Below are 16,885 nucleotides of genomic sequence, written 5' to 3'. Positions count from 1 at the left end.
GCCATCATAGAAGTGCACAACCATAAACAATTGGTGTGCCCCTAATTTATATTTCTAAAATGAAATACCAATTATACAAATACCTTATATATTTGCTCCATACAACCTTGTTTCGGTCATATTCTAAAAATACATGGTGTATATAGTTAAAATACCATAATAATAAATATTCGACAGGTATAATTCATATACCACTGAACAGTTATATATATATATATATACCGCGTGAGGCACCTAAAAGTACCACCTGAAATAGCGAAGAAACCAGAAACAGTAGCGATGTGAGGTTTGCGGCAAACAATAATATCAAATGGGGCTCGTAAATCGGAGGTATGGGGTGGATCGAAAAATATCGACAAATGGGGCATCTGGAGCAAAGTCATATTTTTTTAAATGGAACGATATACAATAACATGCATAATATAAAAGAGCACACGCAGAGAAACACAACGCCGTTGGTCTCATGCATCTACTGCACATAGGAACGAAGATATGGCCATGTGAAAATATGTAAACAAACTAACAAGTGGCCCACTTGACCGTCAGTACCACGGCATGTAAGACTTCTCAGGTGCCTGACAGAATTGCCTTTACGCAGAGCAAGTTTTGATAGCAGGTCCACGAGATCGTGTTAGTTCATAGCAAGCAGTCGTAGTGGTAAGAGCGAAGATTATGGTGTTCACCAGGGGCGGCGCGTGCCTTTTCAGTCAGACAGGGCACATTTTTCTTTTGGGTGGGGAGGGGGGGCAGTTTACCTCTATATTCCTCTTTAAGGTTTTTGAGGGGAGTTCCTTGATATGGAGTAAGTAAATTGTTCGAACAATTTGGAATAAAATTAACATTCTGATCAAGATATCTCTCCAAAGAGCATTAAATACTCACTACGTAGGAATACGAAAAATCAGCAACATATGGAACAAATTACATGAATAAAAAAAAAACTCGAATATTGACGTCGGAACCCTATACGCTTGCAGTAACTAAACTTTGGGTAGATACTGGAATGATTAGAAAAATGTTACACTGCAGTTTCTCTTCCATTGTCAATGAATTTAAAGGCGTAGATATTAAAGTTTCTACATGATTCAATGTCATATTCACCAAGTATCCACTAATATCAATGACTAACTAGGAAGATGATGCAGCGTTAAGTTCAGTTACAACATTTTACAATGGCCATGTACCCCCAAAAAGTTCGTTTATACTTACGAAGATATTCTGCATGTCAAGTTGCTGGAACACAGACACAATTACACAAATAAATAAACACAGACAGTAACTATAAAATCGCGAGAAACTAATTATTTCATAAGCGACCAATACGCACAGACGAAACGCAACGCAAACTCACACACTAACTCAAATCCAAATCCGTATTACAATGGGAAGAAAGAAGGATCTTTTTAAAAATACGAGGGACTAGTTTGTGCAATAAAAAGTGTTGTCAACTTTTCAGGTCGCCGGAACAAGCGCGAAGAAAAGCATTCGAGGGATTTTTTTTCTATCTTATTGCTGCAGGCTGGAAGAACGAATGAACTGCCTGCCAAGCGCTGGAAACACTGAACGGTGATTGAGGCAAACATGAATGGGCAGGGCACCTCGTTCCCTGCCCAGAGACGGCTACGAATTTCGCGCTTTTCCATTGTGAGAGGACCGTCCCTTGCCGATGCTGTAAATGTTTGGATCAGTCAGTGACGTCACGTCTCCGGGGCAGAGCCGAGATTGGACTCTCTCCAACAGGACGGAGAAATATATTAACCTCGCACAGGGTGCATACCCTGTAAGTCTGGTTGCAGCAACGTAGGGGTTGAGGGAAAAACAAAAAAACAAAATATTTACGCGTATATACCGATCGTCTCTTCAGATGAACTTTTTATGTTAAAATTGTTGTGGGGCAGTGCCCTAGTTGCCCTTTATGTAGCATCGTCACTGGTGTTCACAAACATAGAAAAAGCGGACATGATCCTGATTTATGGGGAATGCCGAAAGAATGCCTCAGAAGCCTACCGTGTGTACGCAGAGAGATATCCGGACAGACGACAGCCATCTCGACGTCTGTTTGGTAAGTTATTTATTAAATTAAGAGACACCGGAAGTGTAACACCACGAGCACGTGTGCGGAACAAGCAAACTACAGGTGAGGCAGGTGCAACAAATGTTCTCGCCGCTGTTGATGTGAATCCGCACGTTAGCTCCCGTGAAATTGCCAGGGATGCTGGGATGAGTCAGCGAAGTGTATTGCGCATTCTGCACACACACAAGTTTCACCCATATCATATCTCCCTCCATCAGGAACTTCACGGGAATGATTTTGTGGACCGTGTTCGGTTTTGCACATGGATGTTACGACACGACACACCCGATTTGTCACGTATCCTCTTCACTGACGAGGCAACTTTTACCAATCATGGAAATGTCAACCTAAGGAACATGCACTATTGGTCGGTGACAAATCCACATTGGCTTCGCCAAGTGGAACGCCAGTGCCCATGGAGTGTGAACGTGTGGTGTGGTATAGTGGGTGAACATCTCATTGGCCCTTTTTTTATACAAGGGACACTGAATGCTGACCGATACATACAGTTTTTACAACATGAACTGCCTGTACTATTGGAGGACATACCACTTCAGACAAGGAGGGAAATGTGGTACCAACATGACGGGTGCCCAGCTCACAGTGCAAGACGCGCTACAGCATGTGTGGAAAATACATTTCCAAATCGTTGGATTGGACGTGGAGGGCCTGTCAAATGGCTGGCTCGTTCCCCAGATTTGACACCGTTAGACTTTTTCCTGTGGGGAAAGCTGAAGGACATTGTCTACCGGGATGTGCCAACAACTCCAGAGGATATGCAACACCGCATTACTGCGGCCTGTAGGGACATTCCCTACGAGATGCTACATTCTGTGCAACGATCTTTGAGTGGGCGACTCGTTGACTGTATCGCAGCTGACGGCCACCACTTTGAAATCACACTTTGACAGGTTTTCGCTTCTTACGCAGTGGTTCTTCGACATACTGTCATGGTCATTTTCATTATGCTGTAACACTGTCAAATACATGGTGCTGACGATGTCTACTGTATTTTTTCTTCCTTTAACACGTTCTGTCTTCATCTTGTCCAATGGCTTCCGACATCTCATACTTGTACATGCCGTGGTACTGACGGTCAAGTGGGCCACTTGTTAGTTTGTTTACATATTTTCACATGGCCATATCTTCGTTCCTATGTGCAGTAGATGCATGAGACCAACGGCTTTGTGTTTCTCTGCGTGTGCTCTTTTATATTATGCATGTTATTGTATATCGTTCCATTTAAAAATATATGACTTTGCTCCAGATGCCCCATTTGTCGATATTTTTCGACCCACCCCATACCTCCAATTTACGAGCCCCATTTGATGTTATTGTTTCTCGCAAACCTCACATCGCTACTGTTTCTGGTTTCTTCGCTATTTCAGGTGGTACTTTTAGGTGCCTCACGCGGTATATATATATATATATATATATATATATATATATATATATATATATATATATCTTTTTCTCTCTCTCTCACTCTTGCTCTGTCTGATAAAATACTGTTCAGTAGGGAGAAAATTGCTATTTTATGGAATCCTTTTAAAAAAAATATCCAAAATTTCTGTAATTTATACTCCTTTATGGCAGATGAGCCAGTTTATTGTGCTAACCAATAGAGAAAAAGTTGTTTTTAAGGGTAGGAATTTTAACGTGTTTATCAATAAGTTGCTAATGACAGCACTTTACTCCTGATTGTTCAATTGTTAGTACCGTTGTATATTCATGAACATTTCTGGGTTGAAACAACTCTACTGACATTCATTACAACCCAGAAGGTCCTGGGTTCGATTCCTGGTGGAGGCACATAGTGATTCGGATCCCACTTTAAACTGTAGGCCCAGTCCCAATTAGCCTTACTGTGCATAAAGTGGACTTAAAACACCAATTCAATCAATCAATTACAACCCAGAAGTGTCCCTGACTGTACCACTACCACTGGCATGGCTATGGTTATGATCTCTCAGTCGGCCATTTGTTGGTTAGCTATGCCACCAACTTTCTTCACCCACTTTTGGACAACAGAGAGTGCTAATTGAATATTATTTCTTTTGCTTTGTTCTCTTACTGGATTTCAATGTTCTACTGCATCTTTATGATTATGAATATGAGCTTTTGTTAGATAAATATATGGGAATAAAGCTCTTTAATTCTTAATAATTAACACAATAAATGTGCAGATTTCACTTTCAATGAAAAGTAAGATATGGAAGTTTTGAAGAGGTGATGGGTGGGTGGTATGACAACAACACTTCATTTTGGAGTACCTTGTACACAACAGAGCGTCCTTGGTGTTCAATACTGCCTTCTAGTGGTCAGAAAGGAAAACTTTGTCTGTGGTTGGGGAAGGTGTGGTACAGTGGGATCTAATAGTATTGCTTGGCAAATTGTCCATGACTATTTTCATTAATTTTTCTCTTACATCCTATGTGTTTTTAAGCAATGGAATTTATGTACGCTCGTGCAGAAGTTGTCAACAGCTTGTTTTGGGTTTTATTTTAATTATTAAAGCTCTTATTGGGTCAAACAATGTGCACGAACATGGTGATAGACAATTTGCATGGTAATACTCATGGATCCCACTGTACATGTGCTGCTTCAATGTAAACATTTGTCACAAATGTATGTAACTTTAATAACTTGTGATAATTACCACATGACTCTTGTATATATAAATTAGAAATTAAGTCTTAAGGACTATAAGTGGTTACATATGCGGATGACGTTTCATAAGAAAGACTTAAATAAAATATACATTGAGAAGAATATGGAGTACACATTATGTAAAGGTTATTTTGATTGTTTCAATTCCTTCTCTTCCAAATATGTACTGTAATATGGAATGAGGAGGAAAAGCACATTGTTATGAATCTGCAAATGAAGCACAGTGAATTCACTATGGTCTATAATCCTCCCAGTATAGTTATGATTTAATGTATATATTCTTAGAATTTTGCAGTAATGCTGATGCTCTACTTAGGGCAATGCCAAGATAAGTTCAGTAGGGAATGAAATTCCCAACTTTTATGAGCTACTGTCACACTCTTTACAGAGGAAACAATTTCCTCATTTTTTTGTCACAAACGTTTCAATTCCTACCTCAATAGATAGATTTCTTATGAGCCCAGGTTGGTAAATGTCTGTTATATCGGAGACACATTTCTAACGCATATTTTCAGTTTCAAATGGTTCGTACTTACCAATTGTGTATTGCGGAACCTATTTCAAGGTACCATTATGCTTTTTACACGAAAATAACTTCGATTTTTCACATTACAAGTAATTCTTTGGGTCCTTTCTTCCGTGGCGGAACACAGAATATTTCGCGCACAACTGTGGATCATCACGCGTCGTGCTTGTGTTTTGTCGATTTGGAGTGGGCATGCAGTGTTGCAATTCACGATAGCCCCCAAAACCATTCACGTTAGCCCCACGAACCATTTCCGGCAGGTTAGGTTAGGTAAGCATAGTTAAAAAAATAATAAAAAAAAAATTCTGGTAAAAAAAGGCACGTTTGGAAAACACTTCTTCCTCTCGCGAGACCGCGTGACTTTCTACACTCGCGCCATCTGCAGGTTCATAATGGAAACAACGGCATAATGTTGTCGCTTCGCACAAAAGGCTACTTTATTACATCAAAAGTGCTTATTTTATGTTGTGCAGCATTCAATAGTGACAAAATACCTCCACGAAGTTTGATAAATGCAACAGAAACTCATTTCCGTAAGTAGTTTCTCCTGTAAATTTGAAGAAAAGTGTCTCCGATATAACAGACATTTACCCCCAGGTTATCATTATTGACTAAGATAATAGCCTACTAGATAAAAGTATATAATACTTACTAATATCAAAATAGTCAATACTGCAACGAATTAAACTCAAGCTGGTAAGATTCATCATGCTATTAAAGAATTTGTGGGAGAAGTCCTGAAAATAACTTGATGTGAGGTATATTTTCTCAATTACTAAACCACTGAACAATTCGAGCAGTTCTCGTGAACCTCCTCCTTCATTTAAGCTTGCATTAATGCTTGTCACTACACCACCAAGTACATCCATGTAAAGGTTTTTGATTATTTGTTTCAGTTGATACTTGCTGTTAATTGAGTTTGGCTCCAAGACTTTCGAAACTACATTCACTTCCACCTTACATGATTGTCTGCAATAAAAAGGAAATTCAGTTATATTATATTAGTTTGTTCATATTTCAGCGAAAACATTACATGTGAAATCTTGCCTTGATCTATGCCTATATGCAAGGTTATTAGAAGTATATATGTCATCCAGTGCTTCAAGTGAGGTGGATGCAGGGAGTATCCCTCCAGCTAGTAAAATTCTTGTAAACCATACCCCCCCCCCCAGCTGCTTCTTGCCACCATGTTAAACCATAGGATCTGGGCCGCCCTTAGGGGTGTGGGACTCGTGCCATCGCACAGGGCCTCGCGCTTTGAGCGGCCTCGCTCGCGCTACCAAATCAGTTATTTGCTCATATTTTGTGCAAGCGCGATTGCACTCGAATAGGAGGAAGAAAAACATAATTGTTGTGAAAAGAAAAATTGCGTCATAACAAAGTTGTGTTTCTGGTAACGGACAACTATGTCTCCTCTTGTCAAGCCATCAGTGAAAATTCGCCGACAAGGATCAACGACCCATTTGTGACTCGAACTTTCCCTGATTTCCTGCCTAATGCTCGACCGAGGACAGGCATCATAAAATGCTTATGACATGTAAAAATAATCGAAAACAACCGATATTAGTGTGGAATCCATAGTTTTCGGGGTCGCTAAGATGAATAGTGACACTCCCAATGCCGTTCAACTTCAAGTTCACCACCTATCGGGATGGGGGTGAGAGGGTGTGAAAAATAAAATGTCAAAAATGACCTACATTAGTGTCGAATCCATAGTTTTCGGAGTTTCTAAGCTAATGGGTGACATTCACGATGACCAAACTTGGTACACATATGACTTACAATCTTGAAAGACATATTGTGCGGGTAAGACACCCCTGGCACCCCTAGGGGTGGGGTGGGAAGGGGGTGACATGTAAAAAGAATCGAAAACGACCGATATTATTGTAGAATCCATAGTTTTCAGGGCCGCTGAGATGAATAGTGACACTCCCAATGCGGTTCAACTCCAAGTTCATTTTACCCTATAGTTAGAATTCATTATATTCCTGTCTAATAGAAGATTGGGATAAATAAATACCCGGGCAACGTCGGGAAATCAGCTAGCTTTATATACTGCTGGACAAAAAAAACCGGACACTTGCATTTTTTGTGATAACGCATAAATTCTGATTCGAAGGCTAACTAAAGGTTGCAGAAATTATTGGAAATAAGAAAACCTGAATATATTCAACAGAAGGCAAATTAAAATTTATTGTTAATAAGATAAATTAGAACAAAAACGAAAGTTACAGAAAACTACCCCAAAAAAAAGAGAAAAGGAAATCTTACCAATATTTTTTTAATATTGTTAACTGGTACTGGTGGGGTATATAAGCTGTCTAGTAGTGGGTGTTACCTCCCCTGGCATCAATTACAGCTTGTAACAGCTGTGGCATACTTCGAATAAGGTTGGCAATCACTTCTTGGTCCAATTGCTCCCATTCTTCTTGAATAGCAAGTCTTAGCTCTTCAATTGTTTCTGGAACTATTGCGCGGTTTCTGATATGTTGTTTCAGTTGATCCCAGACGTCCTCTATCAGATTTAGGTCTGGACTTTGTGGTGGCCATTCTAATCACGTAATCGCAACTTCGTCCAAGAACTCCGTGACAATATTCGCAATGTGAGGACACGCATTGTCATGCATAAAAACAAAGTCCGGGCCTATGAATGGTGCATATGGTACTACATGATTTGCCACACATTCTGTAATATACCTGCAAGCTGTCATTGCCCCATTCTCTACAAGAACCAACTCTGTACGTCCTTGTAAAGAAATACCTCCTCAGACCATGGCACCACTGCCTCCAAAGGGTGATATTTCAACGAAACAACATTGCGCATAATGCTCAATAGGTCTTCTATACACATGTTCACGCCTGTCTGATGAACGTAGGTTGAATTTTGACTCATCGAAGAATAAAACCTTTTCCCACTGCTCCACATTACAATGTAAGTGTTTTGTAGCAAATTCCAGTCTTCGCTTCCGGTGACGTGCTAACAACCTGGGACCTGTAGCCGGCCTCCGAGATGATAAACCACTTTCATTCAGTCTTCTACGAACTGTTCGTGAAGAAACCAAAGCTCTATGAACATTTCTCAAATGCTGTGCCACAATATTTGAAGTTGTACGACGGTCTCTTAAGACTATGATACGCATTAAACAATCTTCCCGTGCTGTTGTGCATCGTTTCTGACCAGAACCCGGTCTTCTACCATAGGAACCAGTTGCATCATACCGTCTGAGAGCTTCATGGATAGTACTTTGTGCTATATTTAGCATCCTAGCAATATAGTGTACACTACGACCATCATCGCGAAGAGTTACTGCTTTTACTACCTCTTCACGTCTCATTTTCAAGCTAGCAAACTTACAATACACTTGCAAGAAAAATACCAGCAATGACAATGTCAATATTATCTGTTACTATGGTTACTATGAACCAAAATTCATGGCTCTCTAGACATTAAACAAAATAACATCAACAGGAATTGAAAATCAATAAATTAAAACAAAATTGAATGAAATTGATTTTGAGCCTACTAGGTGTTCCAAATAAGTAAATACGAGTAAATAAATAAATAAATAGATAAATAATAAACGGAAAAACTATGGAAAATGTTCGATAATGAATGTTCAATTGTACAATACTTAACTGAGAGCATAATTCATAAGTAATTGCAATTCAGATGTCAAATATTAAGGTGTCCGGTTTTTTTTGTCCAGCAGTATATAAGCGTTATTTATGCTCATCGTAACGATTTAACTAAAGAGGCAGAAAAGTGACGTAAAATAAGAAAAGTAGGCATACATATAGTTTGAGAACAATGCTGGCACAAACAATCAATAATTTGCCTCTCACTTTTATGCACTGAAATGTGACTGCAGAATTTAAGCAAACCTTAGTTTGCATGAATTCATTTTCATTGTGTTTTCATTCTAGCTTTTCTGCACGTATACTACTAATTTCCCGATTTTTTAGGTAAGCAATTCGCAGCACAGGATTGGCGTCAATTCGTTGTCCCTTATTTGGTGATATTCCAAGTACTTCAGATTGTAAGTAGCGCTTGTAAAACAATGAACAACAAATTTGTCATATTTGTCTTCTCAATAATTTTTCGAAACTCCTTGTCGGAAGGAAACATGGAAAACAATATCAGTTTTTCAATATTGCGTTTTATGTCTCAAACTTAGATATGAAATGAGAATCCTACAAAAATAAATCATAAGGAACACACAAATACAACAAAAATTACACAAGGTTATTTCACTTTTTAATCAGGGGTGTACTGTGTTTTCTTCCGCCCCCTTCCCTCTCTCTGACGTCAAACTTTACAACTTCATCCATTTCTAATAAGGGCTTCAGAAACAGGCCTCGCAAGGCAAGCAGTGTGCAGGTCAAAGGACCTTGGGTCGGCATATTGCCCCCGCAGATGAAATAGAAGTAAATATCTGGAGATATGAGTATGTTACAATATTTTTATTGCCTCTCAAGCTCTCCCAGAGAAGGAACGTTTCCATATTTTGCCAGATATTACAACCATGCCGAAGTGTCAACAAATTTCAAGTTATTCTTGTTTGACACAGTAATGCGTGCGTGTGTGTAGAATCGCGATTATAGGAATGTCTAGGTAATGGGACAAATTTCGTAAATTTGAATCTGGATTCCAAAAGACTAAAAAAAAATGATAAAGTACGCGTTTTTAAAAAGTCAGAAGGGTGCCTTCGAGAGAATCTTGCTGCCTGTAAATACAGTTTCCACTTCAAATATCGCCACGATAGACGGAAATAATGTAGATACACTTGACGTCAAGTGTTTTAGTGTTAGTGTTGATGGTGGTGTTACGGAGTGTGTTCATGATATAGTTCAAGTCGTGTTTGCAAGTGGTGGCGGTGACCTTAAATGTAGCTCGTCTGTGAACCAGGTGCCAAATGTACGAACTAATTGCGAGGAAGAGTATGTTTCATGTTCATCTTCTGAGTCTGATGACAGATCGCCTCTGCTTTTAGATCCAGGTGAGTGGACGTCAGTTTTAAATACTTTGATTCAATCATTCAAAACGGCCCTATTCGCATCATATATCATGATTACCCAATTAATGGTGATAATATATACTTTTCACCTGGACATTATAAGCGTGTTATGCAAAATGGGGAAACGGTCGACAGAAGGTGGTTGGTGTACTCGAAGGTGAAAGATAAGATTTTCTGTTTTGTTGTAAGCTGTTTGGAAAGAAGGGTGCGGGTCTGAAGTATCGATTATCACCTTTAATTGGGTAATCATGATTTATGATGCGAATAGGGTCCTTTTGAATGATTGAATCAAATTCATAACTGTTTAAAACTGACGTCAACTCACCTGGATCTAAAAGCAGAGGCGATCTCAGAAAAGAAGGCTGCGATGATTGAAGGCATTTAACCATATGCAAGGTCTTTGAGTGTAATAAAGAGAAATGTTTAGTTAGTTTGCCACCAGATGGCTTTGATTTGGGGAGGGGCGAGGCTAAGAAATGCCGGAGGTCGGAGGAAAGCAAGCCTCGTATGGGAACTTCACTTCTCACTGATTAGCTGAGGTTAAAGCACGTAAAGTTGAGTTCCTTCTTTTGAGTGTTAAAAGGGACATACTCGGAATGGAACAAAGTCCAGGGAGTAGCGGTTTTTGTAGTGGTTTAGTATTTTAAGTTGTTTTATGTAGTTGGGATATTTTAGTAAAAGCCCAGCATACTTTGTTCTATTCTGAGATAGGTCTTTTGGGGGAAAAATTAATATTAAAATTAGATATTAAAATGAAATTACTATAATTCCCTTTTGGTTAAATAAAGTGTTAGGAAGCCTTAGTTATGTGGTGCCCGCGGTGGCCCAGTCGGTAACGCGTCTAACTACCATGCTAAAGGTCCCGGGTTCGATCCCCGGCCGGCTCGATTCCGTGAACTAACGTTGGAAGCGGCCCCGGCGCCCACCCAGCGTCGAATGACATGGATACCTGGGGGAAACCCAGGTAAAATGTAAAAATGTAAATTTATTTCTTGATTATTTATTGAATTGGAAAGAGCGAACATTTCTGGACGTTTACTGAAAATTGGAGTCAGTTTCAAATAACTATATTGTATTGTATTGATACACTTATGTATGATGCTGATCACATCACCCCCACTCACGACCGGATCAAGAAAGTGTAGGGCGTTACCCCCACACCCCCTATATGCCTTCATGGCGTGGTGCTAAGTACAGGGAAGCAGAGCACTTTACTTTTTTTTACCTTAGTTATGTAAAGATTTAATTGTATAATTCAATTTATGTAAAATCGTTTCTTGATTATTTATTGAATGTAGATTGGGGTTTATATTCTTATTATCATCATTTATGTAGTCTCAAGCCCTTCTGGCATGATGTTTAATAAACCTTTTTACTATCGAGCCTTATATGAATAATTCCTCTATACCTACAATTGGGCTGCTTAAGCCTTCCACTGCCCTTTGTAATAAATATTTCTGCTAGGCTAATGTACCGACTTTAGTTGCAAGCCTTGTGTCCTAATGAAGGACAATATTTCTTAGTGAATAATTTTAAAGGACGTGCAATAAGAAGCTCGTCATAAGCTATCGACTACAAAACCATGAAATATCAGAAAGCCAAATTCAATACCTTTAAAAAATGAACCGAATGTGAATTTAGACTGCAGAAAAACATAACTATTGATGAGCAACATGGACTGTTGATTTCACAGAAAAAGCGGCACTAGCGTAAGGTCTTCAAACGAATACTGTATGTCCTTAAGTATTTGGCAGCGCACAATCTTGCATTACGGAGCCTGGGGCATAAAATATTTGCAGGAAGTATAATTAATTTCTTTTTTCAATTTTTGTTACTTAGTCTGAAGTACAGGTGTCCTACAAAATTATAATGTAAACACTATTACATGTTCATTTCGTTTTCATATTGGTCGTTGCCTTATAATCAAGGGGTCCCGGGTTTGATACCAGGTGGAGGCAAATGGTACTGTGGTTCGGATCCCACTTTAAACTGTAGGTCCAGTCCCGATAACCCCCTCTGGGTATAAAGTGAACTTAAAACAACAAATCGATAACTAAATCAATTTCATGTACCCCTAGTACATATTTAATTTCAAAACCGGGATAGTTCAATATCATATTGATACTTTAACTAAAAAAGTAGCAATATTTAATCATATCCAATAACATAATTGTTTTCTTTACTATTCATTGAATTTTGACACTGTAGTGAATTTGCATTCTTTCCATAAAATAATATTTTCATATTATATTTCATTCTATAAGTAAACAAACAATATATGTTAAGTATTTTTGATACAAATATTTGGAACACTATCTTTATATAGTAGGGTAAGCGGGGGAAATTGGGTTGGTGGGGTAACTGGGTGGTATCACTTTATTTTATTTTTATTAATTTCCTGTATTGTCATAAAGCAATAACTAGTACATGAAATGATAGCTTTATTCGTTGGGCACTAATTGTATTTTTTTCAGCATTTTGCTTCAATTCTCTAGCGAGTAAAAAAATATTGTTTCGACTACTGCACTTTTCTGACTTTAAAAGTGAAAAACTAGGTTTGTCCTGCTTTAACTAAATGTAACACTAATTTTTTGTCAAGTGGGAATTGTGTGGTTTTTAGCCTTAAAACAAGTAAATATACTCCAAGGAGTATGAAGCATTTTTAAAAATCTTAATACATACACTTTAAAGGGGGGGTTAAGGAGGGCAGAAAACTACCTCCCAATTACCCACATGTTTTTCAAAGTTTTGAGATACTCTAAAAAATGCTAGGTTGTACCAAAAAAATTACTGTATGTATTATTATTTATTTATCTACATATGAATGGCTTATTGCAGAAAGGGACCTGAGTCACTTTTGCACAATTCTGAGAAAAACAATGAAAAATCGTATAATATTAATAGTGTAAGAAAGAAATGTGCCGTTGTTGGCTCAAATATTCAACATAATGAATAGTTAATTTTGCAACCCTCAATGCACCCCCCTGCAGTATGCTGCTAGACACAGTGGAGATGAAAAAATTAATTCCGATACCTCAAAAATGTGACTCAGGTCCCTTTCTGCAATAAGCCATTCATATATAAACTGTAAGCAGTAGGTTTTCCAAAGCCATAGAATACTGGGATAATATTGTTTTATTTAGTTTTATGAAAATTGCGAAGTTTTCTTAAAAACATTTGTAATTATAAACATATATTTAATTTTTTTCTCCTTTTAAAACTGAGTGTAAAATGCAGTTTTTACTTTCTTCTTAACACACTTTTGTCCACAGACTGCAGCACTAATATCTGGTGAGTTCTAGGTAGGGTAATTGGGTTGTAAATTACTTTTTAATTTTTTTAATGCATAAAATAAGGAGGTAAAAATATTAAAGTGTGTTTAAGAGATGGTAATTGAGAGGTTCTCAAGATAATAAATTGGGTCCAAAGTCTTCAAACAAGTATCAGCGTCTACACAGCTGCGTTTTAAAAACATACCTCCCGCTTTCCCTAGCTACTTTGTTTATGATTTCAGTAATTTTGGATATGTTTAAGTATGTCAAAATAAGATACGAATGCAGGCTATATCAGATTAGTTACTTAATTGGAAGCACCAGCATCCTATAAACTCGGAAACGAACTCTCACAAACCATTTTTATGTTGCGCGGTGTCCCGTGGAGCGCGGGACCTCGGGTGAGCGCCCGAGTTGCCACCCCCTGGGGCCTGTTCTTGCTGTCATAATCCCCTTTCCGTATTTAGTGCATTTTCTGGCAGACAAAAATACATATCAACAACAAGGGTAAATTTACAGTACCTGGCTGCGAACACACAGGATAACATATTATTTTTCTAGGGCTTGTATCGCTAAAACAAGGTCTCAATCAGCAGTCATTAAGAAAAGCTGGTTGCCAAATTTTAAATTTTATTGTTGCTAAACGGCGATACTGCGAACGCGCGCTCGTGTTTAACAATAGGTAATAATTACACAATTCTAATAACCAGGTTGGCGCTAGAGAAGAATTTTACGAGAAACGAATGTTATCGATATTTTAACATTACATAACACAAAGGCCTCGCGGATAAAGTTCGCACAGGGCCTCGCGTTCCCTAACGGCGGCCCTGCATGGGCCCCAGCTAATCTCAAGACTCGACCAAACATCCCCCCAGCTAACATTTTCCATTTTCTGCGCAAGTTCTTTAGCTTTTGGTCCCACTATAGTCGAGCTAGAAAGAAGTCATTGTCGGAGTGGATCTTGTGAGCTTGGAAGGGAATTAACATTGAGCATTGAATGTAATATTTACTTTCTAGTAAAAATTGTTAATTCATAAGTGAATGAACTTCCTTGTTTAATAAGTGTTTGTAGAGTGTGTAAAATGAATTTGTCATTCAAGCAAAGTCGACTCCTTTCTCCATCATTTGGTACCTGAACCCAATATAGACTATTTTGGGTTTCCATGTAGTTACATGGTGAATTCAACAGATGACGTTAGTATGTCATTTAGACTGTCTGAATTACGTGATTGAAGTTGTTGGTTGTACCTATAGTGCTGTAACTTGAGGACAAGGAAGCAAAATAGCTGGACCTCGTGATTGTGTTCTACTTGAATTAATATTGTATAGGTAAGTTATTACTTACTACATCTTCCAAGTGATAGGTGTTTGTATCTCTAGTCTATATCATGGTAGCTCATAATTTGTACTTTACAACAATGTACTTAGTTTAGACTTTAATCTAAAATATATTTTGAAACAAACGAAAAACGAACACTATGTGAGGTGGATTTAATATGGCATATTTAGGAATATGTCGTATAGAACATGTGCAAATGTTACATTTGTTATTCTTATGTTCACGTAGTGTGTCTGGGAGTCACTAAGGATAATGAGGGGCCTTTCATTTGCCCATGGTCTTCTGGTGCCGAGTTATGACACTTCACTTCCTTGTTTATTGGTTTGTAAACGATGTTATTTCTTTGTATAATCTCATTATGTCGTTATGTAAATAAAACATAAGTGTATCAATACAATACAATATACTTTTTTGAAACTGACTCCAATTTTCAGTAAACGTCCAGAAATGTTCCCTCTTTTGAATTTTGCGATTAGTTTTACCTTCCAGATTTTGTACACCATTAGAAACAATCGCAAACCTTAGGTAGGCCATATTGGGTTCAGGTACCTTATTTTTGTAATGATATAAATATATGAAAACCTATATTGCGTACCATAAACATAAAAAAACCATATGTAACCTGTAAATCTTCACATATTTATTTTATTACAATTAATTATCATTGCAGGTAATTTGCGTGCGTGCGAGTGTGTATGTATGTATGTGTGTGTGTGTGTGCGCGCACGAATTATTAGAAATGCAGTCCTTATAGTGTGGTGACAAAGATTAACCATTCTTGTTTTCTTAACATATACTTTTCAGCATTTACAGCATATGTTTACATACACGTTACAGCGTAGCCAACCTCAAGGAACGACTTGACAGATGTCAAGCGCGAAAGCCAAATACTCATCAATGCCGGTTTGACAAGCACAGGTTGACGATTACAGTTTGAAGATGCTGCATACGAGATAAAACTAAATCATCTTAAACTAACACAGCGGCGAGTCCTCCCCTCCCGAGAAAAGGCCGTTAATCCTCCACTTTATGCTCATCAATTCCTTTATAAAATATAGAAAACAAAATAAATAATATGAAATTGTAGCTTACCTTTCATGTCTGTCATCTGTACAGCTAGTCAGGTCGACAGTTCCTATGGGTATGGACACTTTGGTACTGAAAGGCATTTTTAGACTAAACTCTGCCAGTGCATATTGGAATTGCTGAAGGAATTCAGCTGTGTCGAATTGCTGCTCGTGTGAACTTCCATTCACCTTCACATAGTCGGCACGAACACGACTCAGAGTCACGCACCAGACTGAACCATTGCCATCGCTAGCAGTACTATTCGCTAGAACACCAAATGATAGTGCAGCGTGAATATATTGCTTCGTTGTGTTGGACACTGCTAACAGGACTTCACACGTGACACTTCTACTTTCTTTCTGAAATGTACAGTTGTTGAGAGTACGAGTCTGCATTTGTTTAACTGCAGGACAAGTGAAGTTCAGAACATCATCAAATGGGTTGTCGTTCGATAGTCCAAGGCTTTCCACAATGTGAAGTATGTAGAATATAGAGCAAAGGAACAAGCAAAAACGGTACAATCTTCCAACCATGGTGAAATGGATGAACGAAGGTATCAGTACAGTGATATGTTTTATCTGCTGCACTGATAACGTGAAGACATATCGGTGCAGGATTCTGAGAAAAGCTTCAGAATCCTCTTATAACCAAATAACTTAATTGATTATAACGGCACAGCTCGACTTTTCTGATAAGTGCATGAAAGCTACGATAACCAACCAGGTTTACTCGGGGATGACCTCGTTGTTGCTTTGTATTCAAGGGGGCCTGGGTTCGATAACCGGTGAGGTACACAGTGGTTCGGATTCCATTTTAAACTGTAGGTCCAGTCCCAATTAGCTTATCTGTGCATAAAAGTGTACTTAAAGCAAAATCTCAAAATTCTGGGATGACCCTTTTTTACGCCATTCTAAGTTCTGT

The 16,885-nt window shown here is 38.3% G+C and overlaps 1 protein-coding gene across 1 annotated transcript in view; it reads right to left on the bottom strand.

The window, feature by feature from the left end:
• The window catches only part of LOC145986602 (toll-like receptor 4), a 41,026-nt gene extending 24,554 nt beyond the window's left edge, over nucleotides 1–16,472 (bottom strand). Inside the window, exons 1-2 of the mRNA XM_083120800.1 lie at nucleotides 15,989–16,472; nucleotides 5,923–6,239 (exon numbers count right to left, since the gene is read on the bottom strand). Of these exons, the coding sequence (XP_082976926.1) occupies nucleotides 5,923–6,239; nucleotides 15,989–16,359 (688 nt within the window). The 5' untranslated portion in view covers nucleotides 16,360–16,472. The remainder of the gene's footprint in view (nucleotides 1–5,922; nucleotides 6,240–15,988) is intronic.
• Between the last annotated feature and the right edge of the window lie 413 nt (nucleotides 16,473–16,885).

Source organism: Lepisma saccharinum, chromosome 4, assembly GCF_977018435.1.
Source record: "Lepisma saccharinum chromosome 4, izLepSacc3.1, whole genome shotgun sequence".
NCBI lineage: Eukaryota > Metazoa > Arthropoda > Insecta > Zygentoma > Lepismatidae > Lepisma > Lepisma saccharinum.
This window is presented reverse-complemented; position numbering and strand designations above follow the sequence as displayed.